Source organism: Merops nubicus, unplaced genomic scaffold (genome assembly GCF_000691845.1).
Source record: "Merops nubicus isolate BGI_N331 unplaced genomic scaffold, ASM69184v1 scaffold14599, whole genome shotgun sequence".
NCBI lineage: Eukaryota > Metazoa > Chordata > Aves > Coraciiformes > Meropidae > Merops > Merops nubicus.
This window is the reverse complement of record NW_008630288.1, coordinates 49,112-63,481: the sequence shown is the minus strand read 5'-3', so window position 1 is coordinate 63,481 and position 14,370 is coordinate 49,112. Positions and strand designations below refer to the sequence as shown.

The following is a 14,370-nucleotide window of genomic DNA, read 5'->3' as shown; positions in this document are numbered from 1 at the left end:
GAGCTGTCAATGCCCCCTCAAACCCAAACCAGTCTATAAGTCTATGATTCTACTGTACTGAAAAATCTTCACGTGCATTGCTGCTCTCACTGACACTCTCAAAGCATGCTAGTTTACCTGTCTCTACACTGAAACAAAAATAATCTTCAGTCAAGCAGAAGCAAAAGCTCCAGAAAAACTACAGCTGCTGCCCCAGATGCAGCTTCCTCAGTCCTGTGGGACTGTGGAATCTTATCAACACTTATCAGTATCTGTAGGGTGGGAGTACAGACTCTGGGGCCAGACTCTTGTCAGTGATGCCCAGAACAGGACAAGGGGCAACGGGCACCAACTGGAACCCAGGAGGTTCCATCTGAACAGGAGGAGAAACTTCTTTGGTGTGAGGGTGCAGAGCCTGGAGCAGCTGCCCAGAGAGGCTGTGGAGTCTCCTGCTCTGGAGAGATCCCAAACCCACCTGGATGTGACCCTGGGCACCCTGCTGTGGGTGATCCTGCAGGTCACCCCTCTGACCCTCCTGGGGGTTGGATGAGATAATCTCCAGAGGTCCCATGCTGGGATTCTGTGGGTGTTGGTGTGATGGCCATGGGATGGGATTTCCCACATCTACACATACACACAGTCTTCACTACTGAGTGTCTGGACTGCAGCAGAGGCAGGGTCACAGCTGAGCTCCCTCAAGTTGCAATTTTGAGTTAGGCCCCTGTGTTGGACTCAGGGAGTTCTGAACACCACCTGCAATATCTTACCATGACTGTCTTGTACCTGCTACAAGCAGAATTTCCTTCACTCACTCTATGCCATCAGGTGTCAAGCCAAACATTTTGACTTTTCTTTGCTGTCAGACTCTTAAACAGAGTTGTGCACTACACATGCACACCCACAGCACTGGCAGGTTAAACTGATGTTGCTCACACAGGTGTGTAACTCTTCACCTACCTGTGGAGAGGAGAAGCAATGTTTTCATGCACAGATACTCCTCGTAGGAGACTTGAAGCCGTGACAGCTCTCGGGCAATCATAAGCATATGTTTGCATTGTTCATACATATAGGGTAGATTCATTCTCTGCCTGCAAAATAAAGAGGATGGAAATTAGTTACACATCTAGCTGTCCAACAATTCTAAATCTAAGCTTTTTCTTTCAAGAGCAGCAGGGCTGTAGAGGCAGATGACAAGCTGGTTTGCAGCAACACCCCTGCTGGCTTTCTCCACGGAGCCGTTCAGGGTGGTGACCTTTGTCACCACGTATCAGCACTGGCCCTGCTGCCACAGCAGGGTCACACCACCCCGCCAGGACAGGGGAAGCCCCACTTCAACAAGGACTGGTCAGCAAGCTCTGTTCCCAGCAGACATCACCAACAGTTCAGCACAAACTTGACATAAAAATCAAGTTCAGGCACCATGTGACAACCTCCTCGGCGCCTGGCAGTCCCAAAATACTTGATCCATGTAAAGAAACATGCTGGAATACTGCACTGAGATGAGATTTCTCCAGCTCTCTCAATACGTCCAAGAAGCTCACCTAAATTTCAGGGTGGTGACCTTTGTCACCACGTATCAGCACTGGCCCTGCTGCCACAGCAGGGTCACACCACCCCGCCAGGACAGGGGAAGCCCCACTTCAACAAGGACTGGTCAGCAAGCTCTGTTCCCAGCAGACATCACCAACAGTTCAGCACAAACTTGACATAAAAATCAAGTTCAGGCACCATGTGACAACCTCCTCGGCGCCTGGCAGTCCCAAAATACTTGATCCATGTAAAGAAACATGCTGGAATACTGCACTGAGATGAGATTTCTCCAGCTCTTCTCAATACCTCCAAGAAGCCCACCTAAATGTAATACCTATTTGCTCACCAGTGATAGCATCAACTTCCCATAATGTCTTGATTAAAATACTTGATCCATGTAAAGAAACATGCTGGAATACTGCACTGAGATGAGATTTCTCCAGCTCTCTCAATACGTCCAAGAAGCTCACCTAAATGTAATACCTATTTGCTCGCCAGTGATAGCATCAACTTCCCATAACGTCTTGATTTTCAGAGTGACTTTACACTTCCCTTGTTCCTTTTTCATTCTTAAAAGGACACCCAGTACTGCAATTAAATTCTATTACCTTTATACAGCAACAATGAAGCTTCTAACCATAAATAGAAAGACATGTCAACAACCAAAGGAAAATCTTGGAAAGCACTTACTCAGAATCAGGCAAACACTATATATTTATAATTGTTTTCCTTTTATTTTTTTTCTATTCTAATGAATCCCTTGCATCAAGCCAAGAACAACTTTTATTTAGTACCTCGCCTCATGCAACAATCCTTCTTACATGTGCCTTTAGAGCTGGTTACTGTGAACACTACAGGATTAGTTTTGAGCAGGAAAAGCAACCAGAACAGAGTAATTCTGAAGAGTGTAAGAGAGATTTATGCTTTTCCATGTAAACTTCTGCACAGGAAAAAGACAGGCAAAATAGTACATTTCAAATGCAATGACTACACAATCTCTGCTGTGATGCCAGCAATTCATTTCTCCTTAATGATGTGTCTCCTCTTCTAAGACAACATCTATTCAGTGTTAGAACCCAAACAAAGACTCAGACAGAACTGAATCCCAGGATAAGGGAAGAGTAAGATTTGGTTCTGAAACTACACCGGTTCCTCCAAAGCTGCTGTTGTTTTCCATTCCCCCTTCCTCAGCCCTGCAAGAGAATTATGGCAGGTACCCCCACAAGCACCCCAAGAGACCCCAAGGCAAAGCAAGGAGAAGCACGTGCCTTTCTCAAGGTGCAAAAACTTCAGGAGAGCAGCAATTCAGATGGGGTTTGAAAGACAGCAAGAAATACAAGCTACTGAAACTGTCCTAAACCCAAATTGAGTGCAAGTCCAAATCCTCCCCATTTCCAAACAGGAGCTGTTGGCTGATTCCTTCTGAGTGTGATGGGACTTTCTGTGGCCCAGCCTGGCTCACGGAGGAACCCACAGCAAACCCAGAAACCCTGGCCTAAGGAAGTGTGAGATGTGCAGCTGGGGCATGTGCATGTTTATCAGGGCACTTGACACAAAGCCACTATTTGGCAAATTTTCTCCTAAGCCCTGTGGGCTGTATCAAAGGGCATCTTACAGATTTCAAATTGAGTAATTTAAACACATTCTGTCACCACGCTCAGCAGTTTTCCTCATGTAAAACTATGACCATTTCTGGGCAGAAGGTTAAAATAAACATTATGAAATGGGTCAGCCCGTTGTTGATTTCTATCTGCTGTAAATGACATCGTCAGCCTAAGCCTGCAAATCTATATGAAAACATACAGATTTCTGGTAACTCAAGGCTATGTGAGTGTCAGCCCTCAAAAGCAGAGAGTGGATCAGAGCCCCCATCCCTTCAGAGAGGTGGGAGAGCACAGCTGGGCTCTGCACTACACCCCGAGGGCAGCAGGTCCAGCCTGTGTCTGAGCAAGAGGGAAGCTGATGCACTGGGTAGTGCTGAGTGCTGGCAGAGGCTCTGGGAAGAGGCCCCAGAGGTTGCCCTGCAGGTCTCCTGGCCAGAGCACAGCAGAGGAGCTCAGCTGCCCCAGGAGCTGCCCCAAGTCACCCACCAAACACCCAGCCCAGGGCTGGCGCTTCGGGGCTCTCTTCTCACCCCCTCACACCTTCACTGGTACCTCTTCTGCCAGAGGGTGTTCAGGAACCCTGAGTTCATTTACCCCCCACCCCAGATAGATACTTTAACTAGGTGCTACACCCATCGAATTAAAATAGATACACTTGGTGATGACACCACAGATGATTTCTTCTCAGCAGAAGCTCTCTGCAGAACCATACTGACTTGGTGGAGCCTTCAAGCAAAGCTCTGGTGGTAAGCAGGCCTGGTGACCCTGGGGGGCTGTAAGGTCTGGCAGCTGCCTGCCCTTCAGACATGCTCAGGAGCTGACACTGGAGCCAGAGTGGTGCTGAGCCTGGGGGGGCACCACGGAGCTCCCTGGTGACATGGGGCAAGGATGGCAGCCACCCACTGCCCCTCCAGTTACTGCCATTTGTGCAAACTGAGACACAAACAGCTGACTAAGGGCATTTCATCACCTTTGAAGTGGTCTTGCTTTTGTGGTTGTACATCTAGTTTGATCTGAATAACCTTCTTGTTCTACAGGGATCTAACGTGCCTCTGCTGTTGTAACCAACTGCCTCAGAGAAGGGCAAGAGCTGCAGGTTTTAGCTCAGTGGAAGCCCCTGATGGCCAAGATGATCTCCAGAAGTCCCTTCCAAGCCCCACCATGTGACCCTGTGATGTAATGCACACGGGATGTACATATGCATTTGGGGGGACACACATGTTGATGACAAAAGCATGTGATGATTTTCAGCACTGCTGTGAGTCATTCAGCTCAGCTATGTCTAGAAAAGAATAAAAATAATAAACAAAATGCTGCTCTTCAGAAAAACAGGCAATACTGACTCCACAGAACTAGTTACAAAAGAACATTTGGAAAAAAATTCTAGGAAGAGGAGAACTGATAAAACATTGCTTATAAAACTGTAATTGCTTGTTATTTTCTTTCTATTCAAGTAACACAAATACAGATATTCTGCATGGCACAGAACACTGTAAGGACAGATGAGACCAAGGAGCTGACTTCAAACCTAGGAAGGGCAAAGAACTAAAATGATGAGTGTGCAAACAGAGTCAAAATCCTAAGACACAGGACTTCCAAGAACTTCCTTCTGAAGCCCAGCAGCACTTAAATGGCATTTGCTACTACATGAGCACAACTGTGCCTCAGTTCCTGCTGCTCAGTGCCACCTCAGGTGCAGGGTGACACAACTGGAGCCCTAACGCCGACCCCTAACGGTGCCAGTTCCCTCAAAAGTGGGCTTGAATCACAGACTGTGGAAACAATTACACAGCACTACAAAATGACAGGTTTCTACAATCTCCAAATACTCAGTGATGGTCTAAAGCCCAAGACTTAGCAAGCTGCCAAACGTTTGAACAGCTTGGACTGAGGTGGCTTTTTTTTTTGTGTGTGTGTGTGTATGTATCTATCAAATGACACATCTATTATATATGAAATATAAATAGATATTGCCAGCTGATACAGACATAACTTCACTGAAAAAAAAGGTAATCCTTGCTTTGAAATGTAAAATTATGAGCTTACTGAATTGTCACAACTAATCCATTGAAGTATGTTATTACTACCCAGAAATGAAGTATAAAATGCATCAAAAGTGTGCAAAGTGAAAACAATGCTGTACATACACATGGTGAGCCTTTCTGCACTCAATAGGTGCCATGGGAAAGAATTTATTTGTATGCCACTGCAACTCCACAATCCACCCTACCCAACACTATCAGATGTGTTACTTAGGATATCCAATACATGCTAAACATTATTCAGATAGATCAGGTGATTTTCTTTTTGGTTTAGCTGGTGTCCTCCCCCATCCCCACCCAATAAATGCCAGGAACACAGACATAAAATGGAATATCCAATAAATATTCAATTTTCAGGAGAAGACTGGTCAAATGACTAGGCTGCCAGCTTAAGACTTAAGAAGAACAGAGTTTAATTCTCTTTCCCACCACAAGCTGCACTGATGATACTTGGAAAATTCAATTATTGAGGGATCTACAATGGTACTAATGAATAGTGGCATTCAGCACCACCACAGCTAAAGCTAAAGAAAAACAAAGCCACGGATTTCTGGGAAGCTTTGTGTGCAAGCATGGTAAAATGTTTATAAGTGCTAGGGATCTGTTAGGTGAAGAAGTAGCATGAGGAAGCTCTAAGGGGTGAGATGGGTTCTTTGTGCACAGCCCAGCTACACGCAGCTGCCTGAGAAGTGCTGACATGAGCTAATGGATCCTGCTACTCCATCTAACCAAGAGGAGTAATACTGGACAGTGTGGGTACAAGGACAAAGGCATGAAAGACTGATGTTGTTCAGAGTCTTGAAACTAAAGGAAGTCTTATTATACCTATAAAGAATTCAGTTTAAAAGAAGTATTTTGCAGTTGTGTCCATTTAAATCACCCAGGCTTGAAGAGTCCTTGCAAGACAGTTTCTCTCCCCGAAGCTGAAGACACTGAATTGTACCAAGGATAAGGACAAGCTCAGAAACCAAATAAATGGTTTCTGAAAAGCAATATAATACCTGAAGAAAATTAAAATAGAAGTAACTGCACTTATCTGCAGCCACCCAGCTAATGCAGCAGAAGGCACCGTGTGCTCCGTTCCACGTTATTCCCCTGCCCCCAGCCAGAGCAGTGGTGTTGAGCTCATCTCTCCCAGCACACAGAAAGTCCTTCTGACTGCTCTGCCACCACCTCTCCACACCTCCTGCTGCACCCACACTCCCAAATGCTGCACCAAGGTACAGGTAATGGGGGCACGCTGGGAGTTGTCTGAGACCAACTCCAGTTCACTGCTGTAATGGAGATACAAAGGAACGTGAAGTAATAACGTGGCTCTAAGATGCCTGCCTGGCCCATTTCTTCACTTACATTGTACATAATAACATCTATACTTCCCTTATGACCCTCCTGAGGATCAACTGTTTATAACTAAAATTAAAGGAATTCTGGGGGTGAAAATTGGGCTAAATATATTTTTTAAAGTGTCACTAATTGAGATCTGAATACGTGTAATTCCATAAACACAGTGAGATGTTGATGACTTAGAGCATAATGTGATAAATACAGGGTTTTTTTGATGCACTGACTCAAATTACACAGCAGATTTGAAAACCCATAAATGGGAATATTTGCTGCTATGTTGTAAAGCTGAAATGTCACAAGCCTGCGTGAGGGGCTCAGGTGAGGCTCGGAAGCTTCTGCCACCTCCTCCCCTTGTTTGTACTTCCACTTAAAAACAAATACATCATCAGTCTAAGGGCTGTGGCTTGAAGAAAGATCTGGAATTACTGTATTCTATGTGGCTAAAGGCATAACTGCAGTTTCAAAGCACGACTTCAGTGAAGGACTAGAACAAAATTAATAGATATGAAGCCAGAAGGAGGTCTTAGTTACAAATGCAAAATGTTTATATAAAGAATAGACCTGTAGAAATGTGATTCACAGATCCCCAAAATTGCAAGTTTGAACAACTTTACCTCTTTATCTGCAGGCAGAAATCTGAAACTAAGGAAAGGAGCCAAAAATCTGTTGCAGACAGCTTCAGTTAACTGTAAAAATTACCATGATCCTAGATTTCAGACAATCAAGACGAAGGCTCTGATTCTGTTACACACACAACAGCCAAGCATATCTGTATTTAGTGGAATCAAGCTTTAAAATTTAAGGAAAATTCCATTTTCCCCCATTATTCCAGAGAATTCACTATAATTAAATATTAGAATTATTTTTAGGATTGTCAAATAATGGAGTAGATTTGTCTTTAGAGGATGCTTCTTCACCTATTTATTTTATAATGGTTAACTCATTTCAGTAAATAGCTGTTTCTTACATCAAATGAAGTTAACTTGTTACTCTGCCTTGGGTCTGTTTCTAGCACACCTAAAACATTCAGCAAGAGCTTTGGGGGTGCTGGGTGGGTGAGGGGTGGGAAGGAGCTGTTTGGGTGAAGAATCACTGAGATGCCTGTCTGGCAGCATGCACTGAACAAAGCCCACAGTGGGTTTTTGGGGACGTTATGTACCTCAGCACCCTCCTCTGAACGATGGATCAAGCAGAGAGAACAGACACATCTGAATGTTAAAACTCAAGTGCCTTTTTTCTGGATGTCCATGCTGTCTCTCATCCTACCCAACGTTTTAGCAGCAGCACAGCTTCCCCACAGCTCTGCCCTGCAGCCTTCCCCGTGGCACAGTGCTTCAGAGGCTCCCTCAGGCACTGGGTTCTGTATTATTCAGTGTGTGCCACGTTTCACATGGAGGTGGCTGTGTTTTATTGATGAATGGTACATAAAAAGTCACAACCAGAGAGTTTTATGGGGAACCTGTAGCATGCTGGTGAAGAAATTGCAGTTCTCTCAGTTTTCTGCATCGTTTACTGAAAACAAATGTCATTTTGATGAACTGCTTCTGTACCAAGTGAATGGATCTATCTTATGTATCTCAAGTGACTGTGAGAATTAATATTCAGTATAATAGGAGCACCCTTGCAGTTTGAGGTTTTCCTAAGAGTCCCAACACCTACTTAGCTGTAAAGCTCTGTGGATTTGACCCATTGATAAGACAGCAGGAGACATCTGCCTTAAAGCAAATTAGATGTTGTTATGCTGCTTATTAGTGACAACATCAATTATTTCAATTCCACCATACAGAGACTGTTTTACTCCAGAGATGTATTCTAAGAACTTTAATAAACACAAGTACACAGATGGGCCCTCACCTGTCATCTGCTCCTCACCTTTTTAAAAAAAAATTGTAATTATTATAAAGAAATGACTACAGTTTATAGAAGCCTGGACAAATATTTAGATCGAAAAAACTAAAAGGAATAAATAAATGTGAAAAAAAAGTAGCCTGAAATATAAATGTCTAATCTCCTAGAAAATCTAACATATTATTAATTCTTCTAAAGAGAAGATATTTGGGAGATCTAATGCTGAGGTGCAATAGGAACAAAAATATTAAAATGACTGTCTCACACGTGTGCCAAAGGGATTAATTTTTCCTCCATTTTAAAGACTGGAAAAAAGACATGAATAAAACCTTGTCACTTGCATCACTTTTAGAATTCTTGCCAGTGAAACTGCAGCGCTAAAAAGCTGATTGTTATGTGTCAAAGGCCCTGTGTGATGGTATTTACTAATTTTAGTCCCCACAAACGGACTATGCCATTTCAGAAAAACAGAAATGGCAAACCCATAGCTACAGTGTCACAGTAACTGGAATCTGCAGATGGGTGACCTGGGTTTTGAATGGCTCCAGCCAGCAACCTCCAAGATTTACATCCACAGGACACTTTCAGCAACTAATTCAACACACAGAAAAGACGCCTGGACAGGCTTTATAAATATCACCAGCATCACTGGAATTGCAAGACTGAAAGATCACTTGAAAGGTCGGTCACGGACTACGCAGACACTCTTCCACCTGCTGAAGAAGTGGCTCTTTAAAATACGAGCTGAAGGACACAACTGCTAAAATGGCTTCAAAGTGAAAGGCAGGGGAGTGTGACAGCCCATCAGCCAAGTGTTTTCCATTTGTAACCTTGTCTTTTTAGCCAGATTTTAATCAGGCTCAGATATAAATGTCTAACTGATGAAGAACACTATGAAACTGGTGGGACCATGCTACCACTTTTATACAATAAACACACAGAACATTATGTAATTTGCCAAACTTTTCTCTCCATCCCAGATATATTTTTAGCTTCAGCTGAATGATTATAATGATTATAATGAATGGTGCGTGAACAGTCACAATCTGGAACATTTTAGTAGAAATAACTCCCACAAAAACTTCTTGATATAAATACACTTAATATGTAAAACACCATTCTTTCTTTTGACTTATTTAAAACTCCAAGCAGTCTGCTAAAAGAAAAACAAGTTGCAAATGAGAGGCTGATTTGTGATCACTGGAAGCATTTGCTGCCCAGGTGCTCCCCCTCTCCAGAGCAAAGCCCAGCAGAGCCCTGTGCAGTCGAGTCCTGCCCCCAGAAACCCAGCCCAGGACTCAGCCCTACTTACTCGTTAAAGATCAGGTCTGGTGCAAAGCACAGGAGATTTCCATTGGATTGTTTGTACGACCTCCATCCCAGAGCAAAAGCCATCAGGAACATCCACGAGTACTGCAGAAGGGTCATTTGGTCATCCAGGTGTAAGTTTCGGAAACCTGTGGAATAAAGAATTGAGGTGTTGGTTGCAAAATGAAGAAACCAACCCTCCTACAACTCAGAAAACCCCCAGAAACCCAGCCCAGGACTCAGCCCTACTTACTCGTTAAAGATCAGGTCTGGTGCAAAGCACAGGAGATTTCCATTGGATTGTTTGTACGACCTCCATCCCAGAGCAAAAGCCATTAGGAACATCCACGAGTACTGCAGAAGGGTCATTTGGTCATCCAGGTGTAAGTTTCGGAAACCTGTGGAATAAAGAATTGAGGTGTGACAGTATTGGTTGCAAAAAGAAGAAACCAACCCTCCTACATCTCAGAAAAGGCCCCTGGTTACCAGCAGCACAGCTTCTGCATCACCAACCAGGATTACCACTTCCAAGTGCATTTCAGAACAGCTTCTGTGCCTGTGATGACTGTACCTGAATGAACAACAAAACTTCTTGCCATACTACACTCATCTGACTCACTCAACTATTTCAGATTAGATACTCAGTGGAACAAAATAAGAAATTGGAATAGTAAGAGGTTCCTTATGAGAAAGTTCCTGCTGGATGACAAAAACACACCCTAAAAAGGGTGCAAAATTTCAACACTGCTTTCCATGTACTAAAGTTGCCTTCAAATACTTAGTAATGATTAAAGAATCCCTTGCCTATGCAGAATTCTGTGTATGTAAAAATTAAGCACCTAACAGTGCTGCTTCCTGGAGATGTGCAAATAACCTTCTGGAGATTAATAAATAACCAAACCTGGTATGTCTAACAACTTCCAGAAGAGCTTCTGGCTTTGGAGACAGCAGCAATGACCATTCACTACTTCCAAAATACAAGAAAAGTGTTTTAAAGGTATTTCAAACTCACTTGGTCAAATCTTGAAGTCTTTGCTCAAACCCTCCTCAGGAAAAGGCTGTTTTGAAACCCCAGCTAAAGGGTTTGGCAAGCAGTGCTGGTTGGGTGTTGGTATGTCTGACAGCATACAACCAGCAGCAGTATATACAACTTAAATACTGGTGAAGAACTACCTCACAGCAGCCAACAAAAAGATTAAAAAGTGATAAGAATAGTTCCTGTTAATATAATTACTAAAGAGAAGATCAGCATTTTCATTAAAAGCATATGCTCCAACCTGAAGGGTCTGTCCAATTCCAAAAACTGCTCAGTAAAGAGGATGAACAGCCCTGTTTTACAAGTGGTACCTAGGTCTGTATTTTGGATACCAGATGGTCTCCTGAAGACCTGTCCCAGAAGAAGGTGTGTGCATGGGAACTTTTCCTGATGCAGACCTTTGCTAACTCTCATCTCTGCTGGACATATATTGGAGTTCAGTCTGTTTTTCCTGCTGTTAATTTATTTCCCCTGCCTCAAAAGAGACACTATTATGACTCATAAAGTTAATTATCAGGCTTTTTTTTTTTTTGGCAGCCCTGTCCTATGATGTTGTTCTTGGGCAACATATGCTTTAAGGAGATGGTTTTGGTTGAGTTTCTGAAAAAACAGGTAGCTAACGGTACTGGCTAGAAGTGAAAGGGAGAAAGCCACTAGTCTCTGTTCTCTCAGGAATAAACAGATCTTCAGCTCTGCTTTTGGGCCTGGCCTCTCCCAAAGCCATACCATGCATCACGTCCAGGGCTGAGATTTGACATCACTACTTCTTTACAGCAACTACTGACTGTGTCTTCAGGCAGGAGTCAAAATAGCATCAAACCTTCCCTATTCCCCAGGGGAGTCAGCTGAAGTAGTTAGCTACAGTGCTCAAGAGAAAACAAAACTGCCACCCTGCAACTGGATGCCCAAATGCCTATTTTTGGCAAGAAAGGTTGGACCAGGTGATCCTTGAGGTCCCTTCCAACCTGGGATTCTATGATTCTACTCCCAGTGAAGAAAAACCTGCAGATATGGTGAGGGGTAGTTAAAAAAGAACCATCCATGAATGCAGATCCTGACAAGCCAATATAGCAGCACCAGTCCATAAAAGTCAACAGAACCTCACTGCTCAAAACATGCAAGAAATAATTATCTAAGAGGTGAAGCTGGAGCAGATAAAAATAGTTCATTATCCAAATTACTTTTAAAAACAAAGCTCCATTTTAACATGAATTTGAACACCTAATGGTCACAGTATCCCAGCATGGTGGGGTTGGAAGGGACCTCTGGGGATCATCTCACCCACCCCCCTGCTCCAGCAGCTCACCCACAGCAGGGTGCCCAGGATCCCCATGTCCAGGCAGGTTTGGGATCTCTCCAGAGACAGAGACTCCACAGCCTCTTGTTCCATCCTCACACCAAAGAATTTTTTCTCCTGTTTAGATGGAACCTCCTGGGTTCCAGTTTGTGCCTGTTGTCTCCTGTCCTGTCACTGGGCACCACTGGAAAGGATGGTCAAAGGGTTCAGGTAAAACAATATCATTTCAACTGCAATAAACACATTTTTGCATCTGTATTTTCTCCCCACTTCTCCACTCCAGCAGCATTTGAGACACAAAATAAGCCAGGTTCCCACCCAGACCTCATCTGCGAAGGCTCTGAGGGACATCATCTGAGGGACACCAAACCCTAAGGCAGCTTTTAAGCACGGCCAAGAGGCAGCGCTCGCTAATTAAGGCATTTGCATATTACCTGGTATTGCCTTCGCCCACTTGACCGCAGCCACCACCTGCCGCCCCCCCAGCATGTTGAGGGTGGAGAGGATGCGCCAGCTGGAGTCGGGCAGGGTGCTGTCGTAGCCAGAGTAGAGCACCTCGGGCTCGATGACCTCCAGCAGGGAGACCAGCGTGGGGGTGAGCTGGGGCAGCGAGGCGGGCACCACGCTCTTGCTGCCGGGCGCCTCCGAGCCCTCCCGTGGGGCCGTGCTGCTCCCCTGCTGCACGCCTTTGATCTTCTTCTTTGTCTTCCGAGCTAGGAAAGTTTGGGGGAGTGGCAGGTTAGGTAATGGAAAGTGACCCCACGGCCATAAAAACCCAAAGGAAACGCCGCTCTCTCCGCTTCCTGCGGCCGCAGATCAGGCAGTTGAAATATTAAAAGCATTTTTTTTTCATAAATCTGAACGTTATTTAACTTCAATTCTAATTGAAGTTCCTGTGAAAACAAGTTTATTTTATGTTTTAATGGAAGTCACGTTTATGTTGATGTTTCAAAACGTTAAACAACACCTGCAGGTAGGTTACTAGGCTGACCCTAACATACAAGTCCTGACCCCACAATTTCAGCTACATGCAACATCTCAGTGAAACTTCACATGACAGCATGGCAACTGTTTGGAAGTATGCACAGGGCTGTGCACTTCATAAGTTCTTTAAAATATTAAGTATAGGAACCATGTAGAAAAAAAGGGAAAAAATATATACATTTAATGGGTAAAAAGTGACTCAATCTCTCGAGCCAGGGAAAACATCATTTTGGAAATGCTGGGCAAGAAGAGATTCTTCTCTTGCCAGCTCTCTTGCATATAAATCATTTTTTGCGTAATTAAACCATAAAACTCGTTCACCAAATAAATAAAACATCACAGAGAGATGTTAACTGTAAACTGCAAAGAGCTGGAGCCCCAGTTTTATTAGCACCTAGCCAGGAGCTGGCCCCTGGCGTGTGGCTCTCCTGGCCCAGCCCGCTACGCTGAGCGTGCCACTAAACGGTGAGCAAACCCCAAACTCTTCCTTTCTCTCCATTAATTAATTGATTTCTGTTCTGCAGCTTCCGAGATACATCAGTAGCACATAAAAGCATCATGGAATGTGGTTTCACATTGAAGGTTCCTACGGACCTATTCAGAATCTCTGATGGTCAGAAAGGCACCAACTCTGCAGCTTAACAGCACGTAAAATCCCTCTCCTGGCCCTATTTCTCCCACTAGTGAGGACAGAGACTTCAGAAAACAACTACCAAAGACACAAAATTCCCCCTGGACCTTGTACAAACTGCAGTTGCTCAAAGGCTTATACACTGGCCACGAATTATGGGGGAGCAGTGACAGTTATTTCCTTGGAGCAAAGAGCTTCTCGTTATTCTCATCTAAATTTTGAAATGACTGCTCCACAATCTTTTCAACGTTCTGGCTTTTTTTCCCCTCCATTATTATCCTTGTTCCCAAAAGCAAAAGAACTGCTCTAACTTAGCATTACATGCACATGCCTTCAGCTTTATGCAGACACCTGGTATGGAGTATTTCCAGCCCAGAAAGTCTGGTAAAGTGATAAACAAAAGAAGACAAAGGATCATATAGATCCTTATAAGATCTTATCTTATAAGACAAAGGATCATGCAAGAATTTTTATTAGGCTGTGGTACTAGACCTGACTTAGATGTATAGCTGTAACTCACAAAAAACTAAGGTTGAGAAAATGTATTTCTTTATAATTTATTTTCAAATATAAAAATACCACAAATTTAGAATCAGCTCCTTAAGGCAAACTGCAGAGGATTATTCATAGGGATAAACTCAGCATGGCAATAAAAGCATCCAAGACTTTCTGTTAAAACAAACAACCCCCCCAAGCCCCAAGCCCTGCAGTCTGGCAGGCAGCAGGGGTGTGCAGGTTCCCTGCCCGTGGGGCAGATGGTCTGGGCA

At 43.9% G+C, this 14,370-nt stretch overlaps 1 protein-coding gene across 3 annotated transcripts in view; it reads right to left on the bottom strand.

The window, feature by feature from the left end:
* NR3C1 (nuclear receptor subfamily 3, group C, member 1 (glucocorticoid receptor)) overlaps nt 1-14,370 on the bottom strand; it is a 65,771-nt gene that overhangs the window by 3,468 nt on the left and 47,933 nt on the right. For 2 of the 3 annotated variants that reach the window (XM_008947245.1, XM_008947247.1), the window contains exons 4-6: nt 12,423-12,701; nt 9,909-10,053; nt 937-1,067 (exon numbers count right to left, since the gene is read on the bottom strand). In XM_008947245.1, the coding sequence (XP_008945493.1) occupies nt 937-1,067; nt 9,909-10,053; nt 12,423-12,701 (555 nt within the window). Of the gene's footprint in view, nt 1-936; nt 1,068-9,659; nt 9,805-9,908; nt 10,054-12,422; nt 12,702-14,370 lie in introns of all 3 variants that reach the window. The other variant, XM_008947246.1, reaches the window with a different exon arrangement.